Here is a 20,675-nt window from a genome sequence, read left to right on the forward strand (position 1 = left end):
CTATAGTGCTGTGAGGATTTCAGATATGGCCCCTTATAGCTCTACCCCTTATATTAATTCATTCCTTATCTCCTTCAAAACATCATTTATGGAGCCTCCGTGCACGTCTTGCTGCTTCCACTTGACAAAACAAATGTCCTCATGTGTTTTTCAGCCCTTATCTCTGTTTGATGTTTTCTGTCTCTAAGCTACGTTAGCCACCTCCAACCAAAATATCGCTGGCCCCGCAGCATTGTGGGTAATGTCGGCGTCAGGCTTTGACAGGCGAGAAGAATGCCTGGTTTAAAAATATCTCTGGGTGCTGCATTGATTTTTATCTGTGCGCCTGACATTGTTCTGGAGACGAAGTGCTCCGTTGAAGACAAACACGAGCTCACACGTGACTGGCCTTTCTGGCCAAGGTGCGGGAACACGTCACCGAGCTGATACTTAATTACACTTCCAGGAAAACTAATAATAGTCCGGGAATAATTCTGGCCAACCGATTAAGTAAGTTCAACATTCACTTGGATTTTTAGTCTCAACCAACTCCTGATCTAGTTAATGGTCCTCCTTTAATTTCACAATGGATACAACTTCATCCCGGTCGATGAGTTTAGTTCGAGTGACAAATGTAAATCATAGGTGTTTTTTAACTACTCAGCGATTTATTCCTGATTCACGATGCCGTCCACGCTGCCCTCACATCTGTTCTCAGTGTCGTGTGTAGTTCATGAGCTAATCCCCCCCGGGCGTCTGACCTTTCCCTCCGTTCTGTTTGCTCATCACTTGTTTGGTCTGCGGCGCTCTAATACTTTCGACACCCGCGACAACAAACGCCCACAAAACGCTCTGCCCTTCCACTCGTCTCCCGTGGCGACGCTACACACCGCGGGTTGTCACGGCAACTGCATCACCGGCTGGTGAGTCACCTGTACGTTGCCATGGGAACTGTCTCGCTAGTGACACCCTCCCTCCTCCTCCTCCTCCTCCTCCCCCTCCCCCTCCACACACACACAAATCAACCCACCCACCCTTTTCATTCCTCCTCCCTCCATCCCCTTTAAAAAAAAAAAAAAAGGAGCAGAGAGATTTCTGCTGTAGAGTTTTGTGTCTGTGTGTGTGTGTTCATGCGTGTCTGCGGTGGCACAGAGTTGAACTGTCAGCGCGCAGTCTGGATTGCGAGTGTGCGGGAGGTGAGCCGCTTTATGTCAAAGTGTCTTATGGTGGAAAATTGCTCCTCTGACGTAAGTGAGCAGTGTGGGTGTTGTTTGTTCTCAGCTGTCTGAGCGCTGGTACCTGACCAAACGAGAGAGAAGGGGGAACGAACGACTCCCACATTTCCGTGTTATTAGTTAAAAAGACTAGAAGTGCCTCATGTCTGACAGGCTTGTGCTAGGGAGGCAGACTGTAAGGAAAGAGGGTGGATTATCCACTCGGTTCATACAGTTGGGTGGGGGTGGGGTTGGGGGGGTTGACTCAGGCTGAGGCGTGAATGTGAGGCTGTGACGCAGCAGGAGGGAAAATCCTGGATTTCTGCTCCGAGTCCAGTCACATGTCAGGCTAATTGGACATGGGTGTGAGTCAGTCCCTCTTTATCTGCCTGCGAGAGGAAGGATGTGATGTTGAAGGAACATGGTGGGGGGGGGGGGGGGGGGACGGAGAGACTTGGTGCATTACACTGCAAAAAAAAACAAAAAAAAAAATCTTTCTCAATGAGTAATCCGGTTTGTTATTGAGTCTGAAAACTCTCAGGGTTGGCAGATGTTATATTATGCAGCTACTGTGAGTTAATTCAAGTTTATTTAATAAATGAAGAAATAAAACGCTGAACACGCCATGATCTCTGAGGATTTGGCTTGTCTACAGTTTTTAAAGTAAAAATCACACCAGATAATACCTGCAGTATTTTGGTTAGAGGCCTTGTGATAATATATAATCCCAGGCAAATAGGCATCAATGTGATTTTGATTTTATTTGTTTTCAAGGCAAAAGAAAAGTGCAGATCTTTTGCTTCTTCCCCATGGAAGAAATGAAGCTGTGGACAGCATTACTACTTTTGTTCAGAAATCGGATGTTCAGCTGCAGAGTCTTGGCGTCATATCCAGGGATAAGGTCACTAAATTTGAGTAAAACACAGACTTCACTTATCCTCTGCAAATGCACCACATGCACCACTGACGACGGATGATTTCTAAATCTCACAAGATCCCCTAGAAACACTAATCCTATGAGACTCATCATCATTTTTATTATATATTTTTAGAGCCTGGCCTTTTCTCTAACCACTGACATCGTCAACACCTTTTCTTTTTTTTTTTTCTCTCCCGCTGTAAATGGCTTTGAAACATGTGCTGAGATCTTCTGCAGTGTGAGCCCTGCCTGATCCCCACCTGTCCTGTCGAGTGCAGGTGTGGGCTGCTGCAGTATCACGCCGAGTGGAGGCAGACACTACAATCCTCTCTGAAAGCCTCAAACAATCACGACGGCTTTATCAAAATCTATCTTCTGAATGTCACTCACGCCGTCCTCTGTGGAGACCTGCCGTCACAGAAACCGCCACCCCCAAACAATTTCCTGCATTTCACGCCTCTGCTACTTAGATACCCCCCCTTCCACCCCCACCTCCATCTCATTTACTTTACTTTTATCGTTCTCCATCCCCTCCGTCTCCTACGGTCCCACTTTGGAGGCTGCGGGATTCATTGGAACGTTATCACGTTGCGCCACATGTCCTCTTACGTGACAACTGTGACTTCTGACAGCAAATAAATCGAATTCTTCTCTTTCTAATGCAAAGTACGGCCGAGTACATGTGTGCATAATCCTGCTGCTCAGTGCGTCCTGAGGCAGTCACTTTGCACATTAAATTGGGATCATACTTACGCTATTGGATGGGTTCCTTTCTTATGAAACTTCATTGCTTTCAACTCAGGGAATCACTTCGTGCTGCATCAACACTGCATCAAATTTGAGTATATGGCCCTGTGTCCTCATATGGGGACACTACATTTTAGGTTTGTAGCAGCTTATTCTGGTTCATTGAGACCTGTTGTCTTCCATGCACTGGGAGCAAAGGGTCAGTGTATTTGTTTATTTATGTTTATCAACTGACATGCAAGTACTCGTTTGAGGACACTGGGATTTCATCATTTCCAATTTAGCTTTTGCATTAAAATGAACAGTTTTACACATTGATGTACATTGATGCTTTCAAAGAAAGCTTATTTTTTATATTTCTTAGGTCCTACTAATCCCAAATACCTAAAGATCATAATCTTATCTCAAAGAATTTAAGATGCGTTCCAAAAAAAACAAAAGCTTGTCTCTCAGGAGGTTATACAAATCCTTTTTCAAATTTATGTCTCTGTCACTATGATGTGGTTTATCTTTGCGGGGGTCTTGAAAGGGTTTTTATATAATAGTGTGCACAGACCACTTCAGATCATTATCTGTGATTTCTATCTCCAACCCTGTCATTATTTCCTACTCTTCATTAGTGGCGTTGTTTGGCACCTTATCTCCTACCTTATAACGAATGAACATCTGAATATCTAAAAGCACAACAAGACCTTCTTTTAGACCAGTATTGCATCAGCTTCTTACAACCATGACGGCATATGCATCATTTTTTGCTTGAAACTAGAAGCCTGAGTCTAATTACTACCTATATACTAGTCCTTCTTTTTCTTTTCTTTTTTTTTTTTCAGAATTCTTCAAATTCTTTAAATATATGCCTCAACATAGGTAGGATCCAACAATGGACGTGAACCACAGGATTGTTGCGTTGATGGTTAGATTACAAAACAAAAAAAAAACATTGTTGGTCAAGTAGAGAAAGGACATAACCTCAGTCACGTATAGGGCAGGCAGAAAGTACGGAGCGTTGCCAAGTGGTTAGAGCAAAAGTGTTTTTTTTTTTTTTCCTGCTATTTACTGACTCCTCTGAGATAAACACACATCTCGGTTCCGGCTGGTAAACAAGCCGCTGCTGACGTGTGCAACATGAAGCTGCAAACCTGTCCAGCATGTACAGATCTTTGATCCTCTTACAGTCTGGTTAACGGAGTTAATTGAGTTCACGTCAGCCTGTCGCAAGCGTCCTCACTACAACGCAACTGTCTGAAAGGTTTAGCAAGACTAGATTCTGACTCAGCTCCTCGTATTAACCACCGGTCCTCTCTAAATCTGTCTTGACGATGATGCAGCTGCGTCTCGCCCCGTTTATCCCACGTTTTGTCGGCACCGGAGACGTCGAGTGGCAGCGAAGTATCAGCCCCGGGGCTCGAGCCATTAAAAGGGTCGAGGTCCGTTTACTTGTTGGAAGAAATGCAGGCGAAATGGTCACGCTCACACAGTTTTGTGTTTCTTTCTTTCAGTTCTGGGTTAGTCAGTTTATAAAGCGAGACTTTTCCAATCTATGCTTATGCTTATGAGAAGTTTAAAGTAACCCTGGTGCTATTCTGTGTTTTCTCTACACCTATAAATTTCACATGAGAAAGGAAAAAAAAAAAAAACACCAATAGCCTCTACAACCTTCCTGCTCTGTATGAGCCTCTCGGCACCAAAGTCCTGCCTTTGAAACTTAATTAAATAAAGGTAAAGAGAGCAGCTTTGGTGCTGACTTGACTATTTGTGACCCTTTAACCGCTTACTATTCAAGGCAGAGCTTAAGTAAATTGAAAGCTGCTCTTGAACCATTACAGTATTTCATTTCATTACCAAGCGCCAGTTCAAATGTGATAACAATATTAGTAAAGATGTGTGTTATAAACGTGTTTTTCTGAAGATACGTCAACTCTTGAATGCATCACAGCGCAGTCATAATCTGAGGCTGCACATACTGTTCATTATTTAACTCGATATTGTTCACGCTCGCTTAGAATTCGGTCCAATTACGTCTGCGGCGTTAAGAGTTCAGCTTTAGTTCAGGGACGAGGAAGAGAGCATTTTTCTCCATGCGCACGCATACAGAATGCATGTGAAATAATACGTGAATGGCCCAGAGGCTGAGCTGACAGCCCGGAGAACACGTCTGGCGTTGACAGTTTTCGTCTTGTTAGGCGAGAAGGGAGAGGACAGCCGACTCGGCATTGGCTTTGGACACGCGTCTGCTCTGCGCACCGCTGCACACCTGCAGTAATGAGCCGTCCAGCTGGCCTTGGATGTGCACACAGGCGTGTTTGTGTAAATCCAGGCTCTGCCACGCGTTGTGCGAGCACATGCTACATACCTGCGTTTGACATTCAGAAAGAAAACACCCGGAAAAAACACGTTAACAGCGAGTTCTCCCAGAGGGTGTTGCTTACAGTTTCACACGCCGATCAGTCCAAACCTGTGCATGTAAACAGGCCTCAGCTCCCCGCAGTTATTACATCTAGACGCACATGCATGCATGTGCTTTAATATTCACAGTCCTGGGAGTGTTTCCCATGAGTGAGCCTAAGGCGGAGAGTGAGAAGAGCACACACAGACACATCTCACATCCATCATCAAAGCCTCAGTGTTGACAGGCTTATTTACTCAATAGGGGCAAAATCTCAGTCTGTCTACATATATATGCCTCTGTTGCATCCTTCCTTATGTCTCTTTTTCCCCGCGTTTTTATTTTATCTGTTCACACCCGCATTTAATCATTGATTCAGCCCCAGGCGGTTCCTTCATGATTAAGTGTGTGTGTGTGTGTGTGTGTGTGTGTGTGTGTGCGCGTCCACCACCTTAGGTAAAAATCTAGTCTGCACCACTGTCTGTGTTTGCGCAAGCTTTCAAACATGAACACACACACACACACACACACACACACACACGTTTGATAGATGTGAGAACATGCTGTGATGCTGTGTCACTTTCCCCGAAGCACACGTGTGTGTGATTGTGTCTCCATCGTCTGCAGCCGTACTGTTGAATATAAATATAGGAAGACGCTGACAAATTCTGGAGCGTGAGGAGACAGAGTTTTATAGGAGCTTCACATCGATGCTGTTAAAAAGAATGGACGCGGATCATGTTTTTGGAGATTTTTTTCAGGTTTTAGTACAAGTAGTTTGATTATAAGTTATATTCAAGTGACTTTCGGTCTTTAAATTACTTTATGAGGCATATGTTGGTCGTTTCTTTCCCATTCTAGTATATTATTGCCACTAATGTTTTCTTAGACGAGCCTCATTGCCGCCATTTACTGCTGGAGGCGTTTGGTCGTACAAACGGCTCATTGTTGTGAACGCAGTATCTCAAAAACACGTTGATGAAACTTCTTAAAACTTGAAACACAGACGTTCATTTAGGGTGAGATTTTGGTTGTTAAACGTCATTGATTTGGGCGTCAGGTTGGTTTAGTTCAGTGCATATCTTTTTTTAAAAGGGGATATGGCTGTGTGGAGATTGGCAAGATGATCTTTAATCCTCCACTTACCTCATTAGCGAATGAGATTTAACAATCCAGCAACAATTGAGCAGATGATGAAAAAGTAATTAAGAGATGGTAGCGGTGTCAAGTCAGCCAAGATCTTCCATCTGGAATGACTGCTATTTAAAACAGGACACCCGTGAAATTAACTGTTTTATACGTTGCTATCCAGGGATGTAGCCGCAACTGAGGTACCTTTGAGTCACAACTTGTCACCCATTGACTCTATATAATACGGACAATGTGTCACCACTTCTGTCACTATTGTCCCTGGGATACGAACAACGTCAAATTAGGAGCCAGAGTCTGATCAGTGTGGTCTGAGAATTGTCCAAAAGATTGAATGTGCATAGCATTAACAATTAAACTGAAGCTATACTGCAGCCAGTCACCAGGGGGAGCTCTACTTGCTTTGGCTTCACTTTACAGGAGCTGTTCCTCCCTCCATCTTTACACAGTCTATGATTTTTCCCTGTTTTACTTCAATCATCTTGGCTGAATTCATAGTCAACAGTCGCACATCTTTCTTGGAGCAAAAATGAAGAAATTCAACTTAAAACAAAAAATGCCAACAAACCTGTTAACTATAAACCAGCGATGGAAACCACCATAAAGAGAATATTTGTAGTTTTTTGACAGTATCTTCTGCTGCCTGTCACATACTTGTCGTTTTTTCTGGAAACAAATATGTTTAAAAATAGAAACATTTTTTTCAGAATATAATGTAAAGGTGTTTGCGGCGCATTAAATAACAGATCAGTGTGTGTTATGTGTCATTATAAAGAACAGCAGCAGCAGCAGACACACGTTAATGTATTTTCGAATAGGTGAAAAAGATTTGTGGGAGTTGTAAAAAATCACACCACACAACATCCAAGACGCTTTTATATTAAGATTCTCACTCGGTGGAGATAATTCTCGACTTACGCATAAAATCCCTTCACAACATACATGGCTCTGTTTTGTTTTTTTCTGATAATGATGTCAACCTGTGTTTGTTTGTGTGTTTTAATAGCTCAGGTTAGCACTCACACTGTAATTGGACGATACTCTGACGTCTGATCTGATCCGTGTAGACAGGTGACAGAAAGCTACTGGTGTGTTACTGTGTGTGTGTCAGCATCACTGACAACAGTATCCAGGGTGAAGGTGTGTAGCTTTGTGTCTCTTTCAGTTGATTAAGACAGATGCTCTCCCCTCTCTGAAATTTAATTCGGGCTACTTCAGCACATCCTCTTCTTCCTCCCCTCCTCCTCCTCCTCCTCCTCCTCCTTCTCCTCCTTTCTGCCCCCCTGTTAAATGATCTTACACAAGGGAAATTAGCTCAGACACCGAGTTCTGCACTCAGACACACACACACACACACACACACACAGAGGAAGACATCAAACTGCTCTGGACAGCAGTCATATTTTCCTGCTGTGGTGGTTGCTGATGCTTGTCAAATTACAAAATGCACTCCGCTCACCTCTGTCTCTGTCTCACTCTCTCTCTCATGCAAACACATCTGTATTTACCCCTGCACCGCGAGGTGGAAATAACACTGCGCATTTAGGTGTTGAGCTGAACCTTCTTTTTAGTTTCTCACTTCACCCCGAATCAAACAGGGCTGCGTTTCCATGCTAATGTAACATGAAGTGCAGCTTTATAATCATGTTGCTCTAATATGTGAGGTAAAGTAGTTAGTTATCTTGATTAACAAGTGTATTTTTGTCAGATATTAAGTCTTATTCAGACATAAATATCTATTATTCAGTATTTTTTTTCAGCGCTTTAGTCCAAACTGGATGCATATATGATGGTTCTCAAATCTGGTACAGATGCTCATTTACGTGTTGTATCTTTTGATGCTTTGAGAACATGGTAACATATTAGTATTGTCTCTTTAAAGGTTCCAGTTTTACATTTGAAAAGAATAAACCTTGTTATGTCAGATGTAGATGGAACCTGCCATGTTTCTACAGGAGCCCACGATGGACAAACCGAGAGCCTTTTTTTTGTTTTTCGTGGCAACTGCGTGTTCTCCTACAAGCAGTATTTTTTTGTTTTCCTGCCCTAGTTTCACGGGGAAACATGCTGTGGGAAATATACAAAAGGGTTACCTAGGCAACCGCAGCCTGGAATGTTCACCAGCAAGCAACCGTTGCAAAAATGATTGCCCATCACTGAAATCACTGGAAACGTATCAGGGTGGATTTTCCCTATTTGTTTTTGCACAAAGGGGTTTTACACTGGCTGTGTTAGCGTGTAGCAGTGACTAAGTCTCACTGAAATACTTGTGCGGCTGCAGACTCATGCGTTTCCTGGTTTCTCACTCTTGTTTTTGGAACGATCTCTAGATCAACACAAACGGCCCGAACCCTGACGTCCTCAAATACCATCCTCCTTTCCTTGCCTCTCACCTTCTCTCTCTCTCTCTCTCTCTCTCCCCAAGGTCACCTGTCCCATGCAACGGTGAGTGAGGGGGAGCACGGTAACCATGGCGACTGCTCAACAGGCCCCACACCAGACTGCTCGCCCCCCTCCCCCGACACGGCCCTGAAGAACATCGAGAGAGTCATCCGCCCACAGGTGAACGCACGCTAATGAATGTGCCGTAGAGGTAGACCCGATGCATTATTGAACATCACAGCAGCCGCCCACGCGCAGCTTAAAAACACCTGCACACACACACACACACACACACACACACACACACACACACACACACACACAGATACAGTGGTAAACATCTCTGTCTGTTACCCCTCATCGATTCTCACTTTTTGTGTTGTTCCTTTTTTTTTTCATCTGCATTCCTCTCTCTCTGTTCTTCAGTCACATTCAGTTTGGGGTATCTTTAAATTTCTGGTTGTGTTTGTGCACGTCAGCATCGCATCTTTGCATCAGAAACCCAGAGGAGGAGCCCTCGACTGCAGGATTTGAGAGCGTTGTCGGTGCTTGTTGTGTTTTTATTCTCAAACTCAGACATCTTGATCAAAGGTTAGAGTCACAACCCGACTAAAAATCTTTCTGGAGATTGAAGTCCAACTATTCACATAGTTTCTGCATAGAACTATTCTGACATGCACAAAATCAGCATATATATATAATATATATATATAATATAATCTGTGATCTTCCATTCTAGTAAATTAGGTTCAATGAAACCTTGAGTGTTCACTTTAAAAAAACAAAACGGTAACCAGACAGCCAACGTCATATTTTAATTGAGAATTAATTGCTGCGCTCCTGACAGTTTTTACCTCCTACCTCAGCCGCCATCAACACATTTGCACTTTTAACAAAGTAGCTGAAGAAAGTCTGACATTCATAACACGAAGGACGTGGTGTCTGCGATCCAGAGGGAGAAGCTAAACCCGGGCAGCCCGAAGCCAAGACAGGTTCATCATCTGCTGCTGAAATGACACAGAAATGACTCACGCTTATTTGTGGAATCTAATAAAAAAAAAAATGGTGCATTACGATTATTTTGAGGCAGGAACCTCCCGAGCAAACCGGCTTGTTTTATAATAGAAATATGTGTTAGATTTGCATCAATATTCTTGCAGGGAAATGGAAAGCGCTCCCGTTATTCCAAACCTCGCCTGGAGAACTTTTTACCTCGGTCGCAGACTCGTGCGGCGCAAAAATAGATTATTCCAAGGGGTGTCGAATGAACACAAAGCAAATCAACTGATACAACAACTTCATCTCATTAGTGGCTTTAGATTCATTTAGTCCTCTCACTTCTGTCACTGGGAAGATAGTATCAGACACACGGGCGCAGCGTGAACGTTTCACACCTCGGTAATTAAAGGCAGTTGTTTTCTCACTGAGCGGCTCGTGTGTAACATAACACAGAAAGAAGTATCCACCTCAGCTGCTGGTTCAGTGGAGTGATGAAGCTTAAATTAACTTATTATTCCCTTCAATCGACTGTTTGGTCCATGTTCCAGATAGAGACGCTTCATGTCTTTGAGTCTAGGGGCTGATAATCGTATAAATATCTCAGTCGTATCGATGCGTGAATCTCCACAGCTTCACTTCCCTCTAACTCTGAATGTCCTTCGCTCACCTCAGCGTCTCCACTTCCTCCCCCGTTTCCTCCCCCCCCGTCCTCTCCTGCCGCCCCCTCCTTATCATGGGCCTATCTTTGGCATGTTAACTAATGCGCGTAAAGGGATCGCACGCGGTGCCCAGCGGGGCCTCCGCTCGGCTTGAAGCTCACATAATCAAGGAGTTCAATTTTATAGCTCCTAATTAATTCTCTTGAATTCATTTCGTTTCGTTTTAGTGCTCTCGTCGGCTACTGCGGCACCAACAAACACACACACATGCGGCGTACTGTAGGAAGTGCGCAGGAGCCCGCTGTAGTGCTGTATCATAAAATATTTATGCAACGCTTTCAGCCTTCCAGGGAGGTTAACGGGAAAGATATTGATTATATTTTACTGGAGTTTGTAAACACAAAGCCTCCAACTATAAAATTAACTCATTAAGTTTTCTCCAGACAAAATTTGACCATAAAATTATTTAAATTATTGGAATTAGTGTGTTTGATGTCAAGGATGACAGAAAAAGAGGGTCAGCATTACCTCCTTAATATCAGCATGTTAGCATTGTCAGCGTGGGCGTATGTTATGTTAGCGAGCTGATACTAGCAAGAGACTCCTCACAGAGCTGCATAATTGGTGCATATTGAGACTGAGTTTGTGTTATTGTGACTGCACTAAATATCAGCTTTGTGGAGGGTTAAAGTGGCTTAAAATAACCGACTGTATTTTCGTATTAGAGGCTGCGGTTTGTAGTTCCATTACTTTGACTTCTCTGTTTTAGTCAGCGGGCTAAATAACAAACACTCACAGTTCAAGGCATTTTCCCTGGATGAATAAAAAACGTCCAAGTCTGAGTCGACCAGAAGGCGAATGAGCGCGCATCACGATTACGTAAATACTCAAAACGCCTAAATCCCTGATCCGAGCCTAACTTTTTAAGTCACTTGATGTGATTTAATTTGCAAATCAAGAAGAATTATTAAGCGTTGTACCCAGGCTGCACTGGAAGCAAGTGCAGACTCGTTCTAAGATTCCCCATCGCATGGGCAAAGTGACAGTTAGGGACTGGTGTAAGAGCCGGGATATTCTTTGCAGTGTGCAGCCCTCCCTCCCCTCCTCCCTCCTCCCTCCCTCCCTCTGGCTCCAGCAGTAAATAAAAACGTCATTAGAGCAAATTTGCTTCTTAAATCCCGGTTTTAAAGACGTTATCCAGCTCATGAACCGCTAATGCTCCTGAAACCCGCACAACCAGTCATTCACCGATAAAAGCAGAACCATGTGCGATCACTTTGCACAAGCATGAAGGGATCACATGGCCCTTGTTGACTTAGATCCACAGACGCCCCGTTCGGCTCGTTTTTTAATTCCTCGACGCTTTGCTGCTGGTCCAAAGTGTCAGGCGCTTAGATGTTAGATCTCCAACGAGCTCTTGATCGCGTCCATGGGCAGACGGGATGTGAAACACAGAGGCGATGAAAGAAAAAAAGGGACGGAGATGCATGCGCTGCATCATGGGGTTATCAGCTTCATACCCACTGGCTCAGTGTCCTACTTTGCTGCTTGTGTGAGTTTGAGTGTGTGTGTGTGTCTTCGCAGCACATTTTGATAACCACTACCAGTTACAGAGAACACATGATAGAACTCGTGTTTGAGTTTGCAAAGGGTGAAGCTGGTATCTCTAACAATCACATGATCAAATCAGGCATAAAATCTTCATTCAGTGTCAAAGGTTACTTTGTTTTTTTGTTTTTTAATCTTAAGGTGTGAGAGCCACAGCGTTAGCCGTTAGCGTAGCCACAGATACGGGCGTGGTACTTACAGAATCCTCTTCTATAGGCTGCTCATAACATCTGGATTTAAAAAAATATCTTTGGGTTATTTGAGAAGGAGCTGGACTCTCTAGTTTGTATTTAAATCTGTTTATTGTTCATGACTTTTACAATTAATGACATGAACTGAGCAGACAGATGCAGAGTAAACAACAGCAGCAGATGTTATGAAAATGACCTTCTACGTACCACTGAGGGATCTCAACTTTCTAGAAAGTAACTCTTGCAGTGATACATTTCTAGTATAAATACTCTACTGCGTCTGCAGCCAAACAGAAAACACTGGAAGAGCTGCTATCAGCCTTTTCTGAACCACGCTGATCACTTTGTCTGCAGTTCACTGACTGTAAATGATCAACTTTTGTGAAAATAGTCGTTTATTTGCAGGTTCAGATGGGATGGAAATGACAAGACTTGTCTTGTGGAACAGCCCTTATTTTTCCTAATTATTTATTATGTTTTTATGAAGAGAAATTAAATTCAACCAGTGCAGAAACACAATGATAGTTCATGTGAGACTCAGAGGTTTGCGTTCAGAGTCAGAGGATGTGTTACAGGTACAGAAATAGAAACGCGTGTGTCTTTCCAAGTGTGGCTGCATCTCATACTGAGACCTCACTCCCAGGTTCACGTGGATGTACGCTGTAGTGTGCTCGCATTCGTTCTGTTATCACGCCTGAACACATTCTTACATATGTATGAACACATACGGGAACACGCGGAGCGGTGGCCTGACTGAGCTGATAGCTTTCCTGAGCGCAGACACACGGAGCGTAGCGGAGATAAGGCTTCTGATGCAGAGGTGTTGAGATAATATTTTCCCCCCATATGGAGCTCGAGAGGATGCGGCAGGGTTTAAAGGAGGAGGCTGCTCAATAAAAATCCCCTCAGATGATCGGATTCTCACCCTCCCAGCGTGCTCTTCATCATATATATTGAAAGTGAAAGTCGGGGTATTGATTCTGCTTGAAGAAGTGAAGGCTTGTTCTGACCAGCCTACGTCCTGATATGTGTAATTTAAACATCAGTGTGGAGTCATTTGGAGATGACAGAATAATTATAGTAAACAAACAAGGCCATTGCAGAGAGGATTTAAAGATATACTGATAAAAAAAAAAAAGAATTTAAACAGGCTTCATTAAAAGGCCAAAAGGGAAAACTAGCATCCTCCTTTCTGTAAGAGGCATCTGAGATTAAATGTGGTTTAATATTGAAGAACCCACGAAGAATTATTGTTGTTTTTCACACTAAATTTAATGACTCAGACTCAAAGGCCCAGATAGAGCTGATCGATCTAACATGTTGTTGTATGAATTTAAAAAGTAGGGCCGGGTTTAAAACTATCGGTCTATCTTCATTTGAAAGATCCAATATACACTGCTGGTCAAAACTTTTATATTTCCTTCTTTTTTATTGAAATGCACGCAGTTTAATCTCATTTTACTCTGAAATTAAAGCATAGACCAAATAAACAACTGAAGTTAAAAAAATAAATAAATAAAAGTAACCATCCTATTTAATATTTGAAATTCTTTCTTTCTAAAATGGAAATCAGATGTTTTTCAGAGTTCTTCCCAGTTTTGTTGCAGAAATTCCCAGAAATGTGTGACACTTGTCGGGTGCTTTGGTTTTCTATCCAGTTCTAGAGTCTAGAGACTGGGCCATGGTCCACTCCATCTTGTTTTTATCCTGCGGTAGTTCTGGTGTAGTTTGGACTAAAGTTTTGGATCGTTATCTTGCTGTTAGTTGTCGCTGTTTGCAACATTAGTTTTGTGAAAATCTCTTTCATAACTAAGCAAAATAGTTTCAAAAGTGATGAAACAGCTCTAAATAAATTGATATATATATATAGTTTATCTGTAACATGTACGAGTTGTCTCTGTTCTCTGCGGACAGTAGTAATAAAACATACATCGCATCTATTTTTTTATTTAAATTTGTGATCGACATATTTTAATTTCCCCCCGAGACTTAGTTGGTAGATTAACCAAACAACGTAATCTAGAGCGTAATTGGAACCAACTGATGAAATGAAATTGTTGTGAGTTGCACCTGACGCCTCGCTGTATCGCTGTTAGATAACCACCTCTGGTTTGTCACATTTCTCACCTGGAAATCTCCACGTTCTTCATTTATCACACACACACACGCAGGGATCACTAATCACTTTGGCATTTGGAGCTCATTAATCTGTTCGCACCCGTTAATCAGGTAGCCGCTGAGGTTGTGTTTGTGCTGAATACACGCGCGCAGTTGGTTGATGATCCCTCTAACAGTGTCGCTCCGCTCCGTTAATCTTCCGGGGAAATTCGCTGAGATCCGTGCGCGAGTACAGGACACGTGTGCGTTATGTTTCTGTTCGTATAATTGCGATGTATCGTGACCACGTCGCACAAAAACACCAGCACAGTCACACAAACGTTTCTTTCATCTGCTCTGGTCAGTTCACGCCTCTCACTCCTCTCCACCTGCACGTTTTTGAAGTTGCCAGGACAACAACTAGACCTTTTTGTATTTTTTTTATTTTTTATGCTGGCGGTTAAAGAGATTTGCTTCCCCTCGTAGCGGCCCCGGAGGAGAGACTCGGGTCGCACTCCGCTAATTGAACGGACTTGAGCTAATGCTAAAAGCTCTCCGCCGGGAGTCACACATCCGAGCCGTTTCCCGGGTATTTTCCCGCTCCCGCATTAACGGGATTTGCATGTAGCGTTCTGACGGTGTCGATAAATCATGCGGTTCACGTACATCATTAGCTTCGAGTCAAGGGGACCGCTAGCCTTTACTAGCCGCTGCAGAACTGCTTTATAATACAGAACAGTCAATTACTGCTAATTCAAACTGAGGTGCAGTCGAGAGTCTCCCAAGTTTAGATGGTGGATTTATACAATAAAAGACATCTGCAGTGGTGCAGTGGTTTATATGTTTTCAAGAAGAACCCCACTTGAATTCAGGCGCAGGACAAAGAGCAGCAAATAATGAATGTGGAAGCCCTCAGAGGTCCCTAAATGCTGCACAGAAATAGTTCAGAGAGTGTTTTGACCTTCCTGAATGTCCTAATGCTTGTTACTGATAATAAGTTGCGCAGTAAGCAAACATCCGATGGGCTCTAACATTAAACTGGTTCATTCACTCACAGGAGTCCCTTCTTCCACAATTATCGTGAGTCATTGAGGAACCGTTTTATATGTTTTTCTCACTTTCTTTCGCCACACTCAACAGAAATAGATGTTTAAAGCAGCGTGTGAGCTGGAACATCTATTTCGATCAGTGGATGGATGAGAGCCCACCCAGTTCAGCTCTGTGGTGATCGCAGACTGAGCCTGTGTTTTGGGGGGAATTAAAGAGCCTCTTTCGGGGGCTTTATTGCTTTGTCCAGGAGAATCATTTCGTTGGTCCAACCGTGCGATCTTCCCTCCTTCAAGGGAGAAAATTAGCGGCGCTAGCTAGTTTTAAAAGTTTACCTCTTCGTTTATCACACGGAACAAAGAGCCGCCTCTCCCACACTCACCGGTGCAGACAGGACACGACAGACGCACACACAGAGAAACAGAAGAGTTAAACAGAGGCATCATGAGAGCAAATTTGAAATTTCCACTACACTTGGCACTTGACGCACAGTCGAGCCTTCAGAGGAGGGCACTACACGGTATATTATATATATATATATATTATATTTTAATGTCGCGGAAAGTGTGTCGGCACCTGAGAGGCTCACCTGAGTGAAACTTTCTAAAAATACTTCTTGAGGGTGGATAGTAAAAGAAAAAAAAAAGAAAAAATCATAGATAGAATTAAAATAGGGAAGAAAAGAGGCGAGGAAAGAAGAAGGTGAAGTAAAATAATGCGTTTAAGAGTTGCAGTTTGTTTTGGTTGTGGAGGAAAACCAACTAGAAACTAGAAAACAAAAAGGTTTGAACTTAAAAAGCGTCATGGATTCCAAGCTAATGTTAACAGAAGGGAAGTTATGAAAATATTAATTAGAACCAGAATAAAGAACAATAATTGCGCTTCAGGCCTCTGCTCATGTTAAATTGCTTCCAGGAAAAGAGACTTAATATAAACCACTGCACTTCGGGATAAATAAGCCCCATTTTTTCTGCTGGTGCAGTTTTTTTTTTTTTTATCATAGCTCCAACAAATATTCAATTTTCTAAAAATCGCCTACAGACACACTCGTTCCTGCTCAACAATATCTGACTCTACATTATATTTAAACGCAAGTGGCCGATTTAAAAGTTTTCCAGCAAACTCCAGAAGCTCGTCTCACCTCATCTTAGGTGTGGATTACGTTTTCTGGTTAACGGGCGTGTCATTTATTAGCGCCCAGATGCATTAGAGAGGTGTTAAATGGTGCATTTCCCCCCAGGGATGCTGTGGCAGGTGGGGGGGGGTTTCTGTCGAGGTTCAGTCGGGCATGAAGGACCTGCCTGCAAGCATTTTGTGTGTAAACCGTTACAGCACACGTGTGTCACAGGCCGTGCGTCTGCGCGCTCATTAATCCCCGTCCAATTGGCTGTGACATGTTCATTAGCCTGCTGCCCGTTTGCATTGTTAACGCTGAGCCTCAGCTCAGAGCTGCTGCGTGTTGTGTGTGTTTTGTTTGTGTCTCTAAAGTCCCAGGGAGAAGATGCCTTTAGTTGTGTGGAAGAAGCCAAATAGTCAGAGCGGAGATAAGTGCCGCAATAATAGAGGTGCTTTAAAAATGAATAGGAGACGTTAAAGTTGCTATTAAACTCATTAAACGCTACATGGATTTAAGCAGAAGAGACGCTCAGCCTCAGCCTCCCACTTTGAAAGACGCAGCTTCGCTCCACAACAGTTCACTCGTTCTGAGTCGATCAGACGGTTCGCAGCAAAAAGAAAAGAAAAAAAAAACTATTTTCTTTTCATGAGGGAACATGGCGTAAAGTGGTTTAATATTAAAAATGAATAGAAAATGACTATTTGTATATTTGATGGATACTTTTTTTCACACTTTGCCACAGATCATTAATTCTTCTCATCACAAAGAGCTCGTGAAGATGCGGAAGGATGTGGGCTGCTTTGTGTTTCTTCTGTAGCAAAGTCCAATGGAAAAAGACACAGCATTTTTGACAGCTAGCTCGCGTAGCGTCCCTCCCTCCCTCCCGGCCCAGTCTGGACGGTTCCCTATTGGGCTCATACATCATTGTCTTAATTCCCTGTTGCCTCTCTGCGATGCTGTGATCTTGTCTCGTTGATGCATCGGTTCTTTAAAACGTCTCTGGTCTCTTTTGGTCGCTGGTGCTGCTGCACTGCTGCGGCGTTACTCCCCACTGACCATCTCCCCGCAGAAAACAAAAAAAAGAAAGTTGACTTTGCTGCTGCGCGCTCTGCTCTGTTGACGGAGTTCCACTTTGCCTCTGCGCTGCTTACTTCCTGGACATGTGTGACGCTTTGAAAAGTATGTTTTTGGCTTTGTTAGCAGGAGTTAACATCTTCCATGAATTTGTAGTTGACAGTTAATTGCTAGTGGACATCTCGTAATCCTCTTGTATGTTCACAGTCAAAACCTAAAAATATCACTTGTGTGTGGACGGATGTAGTAGTTATTTCTTTAACGAGGCCGCCCACTCCACCTGATGCTCCGAGGCCGGCTTATCAGCATGATTAATTAGATTAATTTGGCTAATTTCCACCTTATCAGATGCTCCCATTGGTCGCATTAGTCCCATTTCATTAACGAGTCTCTTCCTGTGCTTCTGATGTCGGTGAAAGCGAAGCCGGCGTACATGAGCGTGAAGACCGAGCCCAGCCTGGTGCAGCCTTCACAAATGGATTTGATATTTGCCAAAAAGATATTATTAACCATATCCATAAAAATGTTTTAGGATTTTCTTTCTTCTTTCTTCTTTTTTTTCCATCTCTTTCAACCCATTCCCTGCTCCTCCCAGCTCCCATCTTTGCTTTTGTTTTTCATCTCGGTTGACTTCAGCTGGATCTGAAGTCTATTTCAAAGCTCAATTTGAATGCACCGTGCACGGAGAAAGAGGAGCATCTCCTCCCTCCTCTCCTCCCTCTTCTGCCTTCACTTCCTTTTATGTTCCTTCACCCTCTCGCTCTCTCAAGGTTCTGTTTTCCTCCAGTCACACAGAAGAAAGTGAAGGTCTGCCGAAGGTCGTTCTGTTTGTGTCTGTCAGTATCTCGGGATGTTGCTTGCGTTCGCGGTGAACGGCATCGACTCAAACGCACACACGCACACGCGAGCGCCGGCGGCGAAGCAAAGCGGCACGTTGTCGGAAGCTGTGAATGCCTCATTGTGGGAGATGAGTTTACCAGATGCCAGTCTACACTTTCACTTGTCCTCTCCTCTCTTTGTTTCTTAATCTCTTTATCCCAGCTTTGTTTTTATATTATATTTATATATCACAAAAAGCACGTTTCTAGCCATATATCCTTTTATATCACACATATTTAGATGTCAGAGTTATAGCCAGGATTACAAGTTTTTGTCAGATAATATTTCATTAAATTAACAAGTTCCTGCAGCTTCACGCCATCATCAGACTGCACACTATTAGAAACCGTGACAGGATCATGTTGGAGGTGGATTAGTCATAGCTTGCGTAAGTTAGTAATTAAGGTGCTGAGGAGCAGCCCCAGCTGGTTGCCATCATACGTCACTAGGTGTCGTCACAACGTCCACCTCCTCCCCGACAACCGGGAGTTTCTCAGCATCCCAGAAAAATTAGACTAATTAGCATTTAGTTTAATTGAGCATAATTCTCCTCTTCTTGCGTTCAGCCCAAACAGCGCACCTCCCTGTCCTCCTCCCTGGATGTCCAGAGGCCGGTCAACCACAGCTGTGAGCCCAGCGAGGTGAGCTCTTCCCTGGGCTACGCCAGCTTTAGCACCAGCCCCCCCGCCAGCCCGCCGCTCAGCCCCAACCAGGAGGACTCTGCAGGCTCCAACGACGACTGTCAGCTCACAGGTAAAGACTGGCATCTTTTTACCTTTGATTACCTGGTTCAGTGGAAAGAAAACTTTCTTAGTTTCTCAGCCACAAGTGAGAGGAAGAACATCTGCTGCAACCTCTGATCTGCTTGTGGAACAAATGTCCACTGATTAATGTAGTTTTATAATAAATAAATCATTTCACCCATAAAACACCTAAAATCTGTGGAAAACTAAAAATTAGCCCCAAAATTAGAGCTTATGTCTTAAGTCCCAAACACATTCAATATAATAGAACACCTCTATATTGTTATAACCGTTTTCAGCCCATCTTTTATAAACTCCTGGTGGTGAAGTCTTTGTTGCTTTAGTGCAGACGTTGTTTGAACTCTTTTTATCCTGGGGACCGGATGTAGCTTTAACTTTAATCCTTTTGCCCTGGGTCCCACGAAAATTGAAATCATATTTCTGCTTCTGTCACACCGGAGGCCACAGCCAAGAGGCTGACGACAGATATCAGGAAGAACTGCTGGACGTCCTGCAGCGGGGACACCATGAGAGCTGGAGCGTTAGGGATATATGGCTGAATATAGAAAACAGGACAAAATACCAACTCCTTGATGTCAGTTACAGAAATAATTTGAAAGTTGCACATGCATTTTCTTCATCTATATTTAAAAATATGTCTGAACGATCTCAGTACATGTGCACAAGCTTTTTTTTGTGCAGTTTAGCAGGAAGTGGAGGGGTCTTCTTAATATACTTCCTGCATTTCTGTGTCTGTGTTCCTTGTTGTGTTTGGTTAAGCTGCGCAAATTCATTCATTCGTGTTAGAATTTACCAGATTTGAACTTGATTTTCTTTTTTTTTTAACACCAATGTGGTTGCTTTTGTGGCTTTTGCTTTGAGAAGGTGCGTGTCAGAGGTTTTCTGAGGTGATATCTTGTCGACCAAACTGGAAACTGGAAATTAGACTGCAAGGTTGCACCGGGGGTGAGAAACTACCGGATATATATATAAAAAAGAAAAGAAAAAGAAAAATAGGCTTCATGAAGTGTTCTCTCAGTCCTGTGGGGAGTCTCTTTTTCTGTCATACCACATGAAACACTGTTAGTTTCTGCGACAAGTTTCTAATGACGCCCCTCCTGCTGAGTTTGAAACTTTCTTTTTTCCAAGCAGAATATTCCCAATAATGAATAAGGTTGAGTTGCCTTAATGCAGTTGTTAAGTTATAGCACACGTAGCTGTCACCAAACGTAGCTTTTGATTGACTTATTTTTCTCCCCGTTCTTTTGAGAAGCATTAATTTGCTCCTGACCTCCGTTTCCTCTGCCTAATTTCCAAGTCACTCGCTTGCTTGCGTTACCATAGCGATGATATTCCTTGTTGTCATGGCGAAGCGGTGGCCCCGGCGATGGTTAGCTGGTGACGCGGTTGTTAGTACCGTCTCCTCTCACCTGGATTTCGGTCCAACTGTCCCTCACGCCCGCTGCTATCAGGCACCGACAGAAG

At 43.3% G+C, this 20,675-nt stretch overlaps 1 protein-coding gene across 7 annotated transcripts in view; it reads left to right on the forward strand.

Moving 5' to 3' along the window:
- Window positions 1-20,675, forward strand: part of anks1b (ankyrin repeat and sterile alpha motif domain containing 1B) — a 182,566-nt gene that overhangs the window by 95,295 nt on the left and 66,596 nt on the right. For all 7 annotated transcript variants that reach the window (XM_047575793.1, XM_047575791.1, XM_047575792.1 and 4 more), the window contains 2 exons: window positions 8,820-8,956; window positions 19,014-19,200. In XM_047575793.1, coding sequence (XP_047431749.1) covers window positions 8,820-8,956; window positions 19,014-19,200 — 324 coding nt within the window. The remainder of the gene's footprint in view (window positions 1-8,819; window positions 8,957-19,013; window positions 19,201-20,675) is intronic.

Source organism: Mugil cephalus, chromosome 22, assembly GCF_022458985.1.
Source record: "Mugil cephalus isolate CIBA_MC_2020 chromosome 22, CIBA_Mcephalus_1.1, whole genome shotgun sequence".
Taxonomy (NCBI): Eukaryota; Metazoa; Chordata; class Actinopteri; order Mugiliformes; family Mugilidae; genus Mugil; species Mugil cephalus.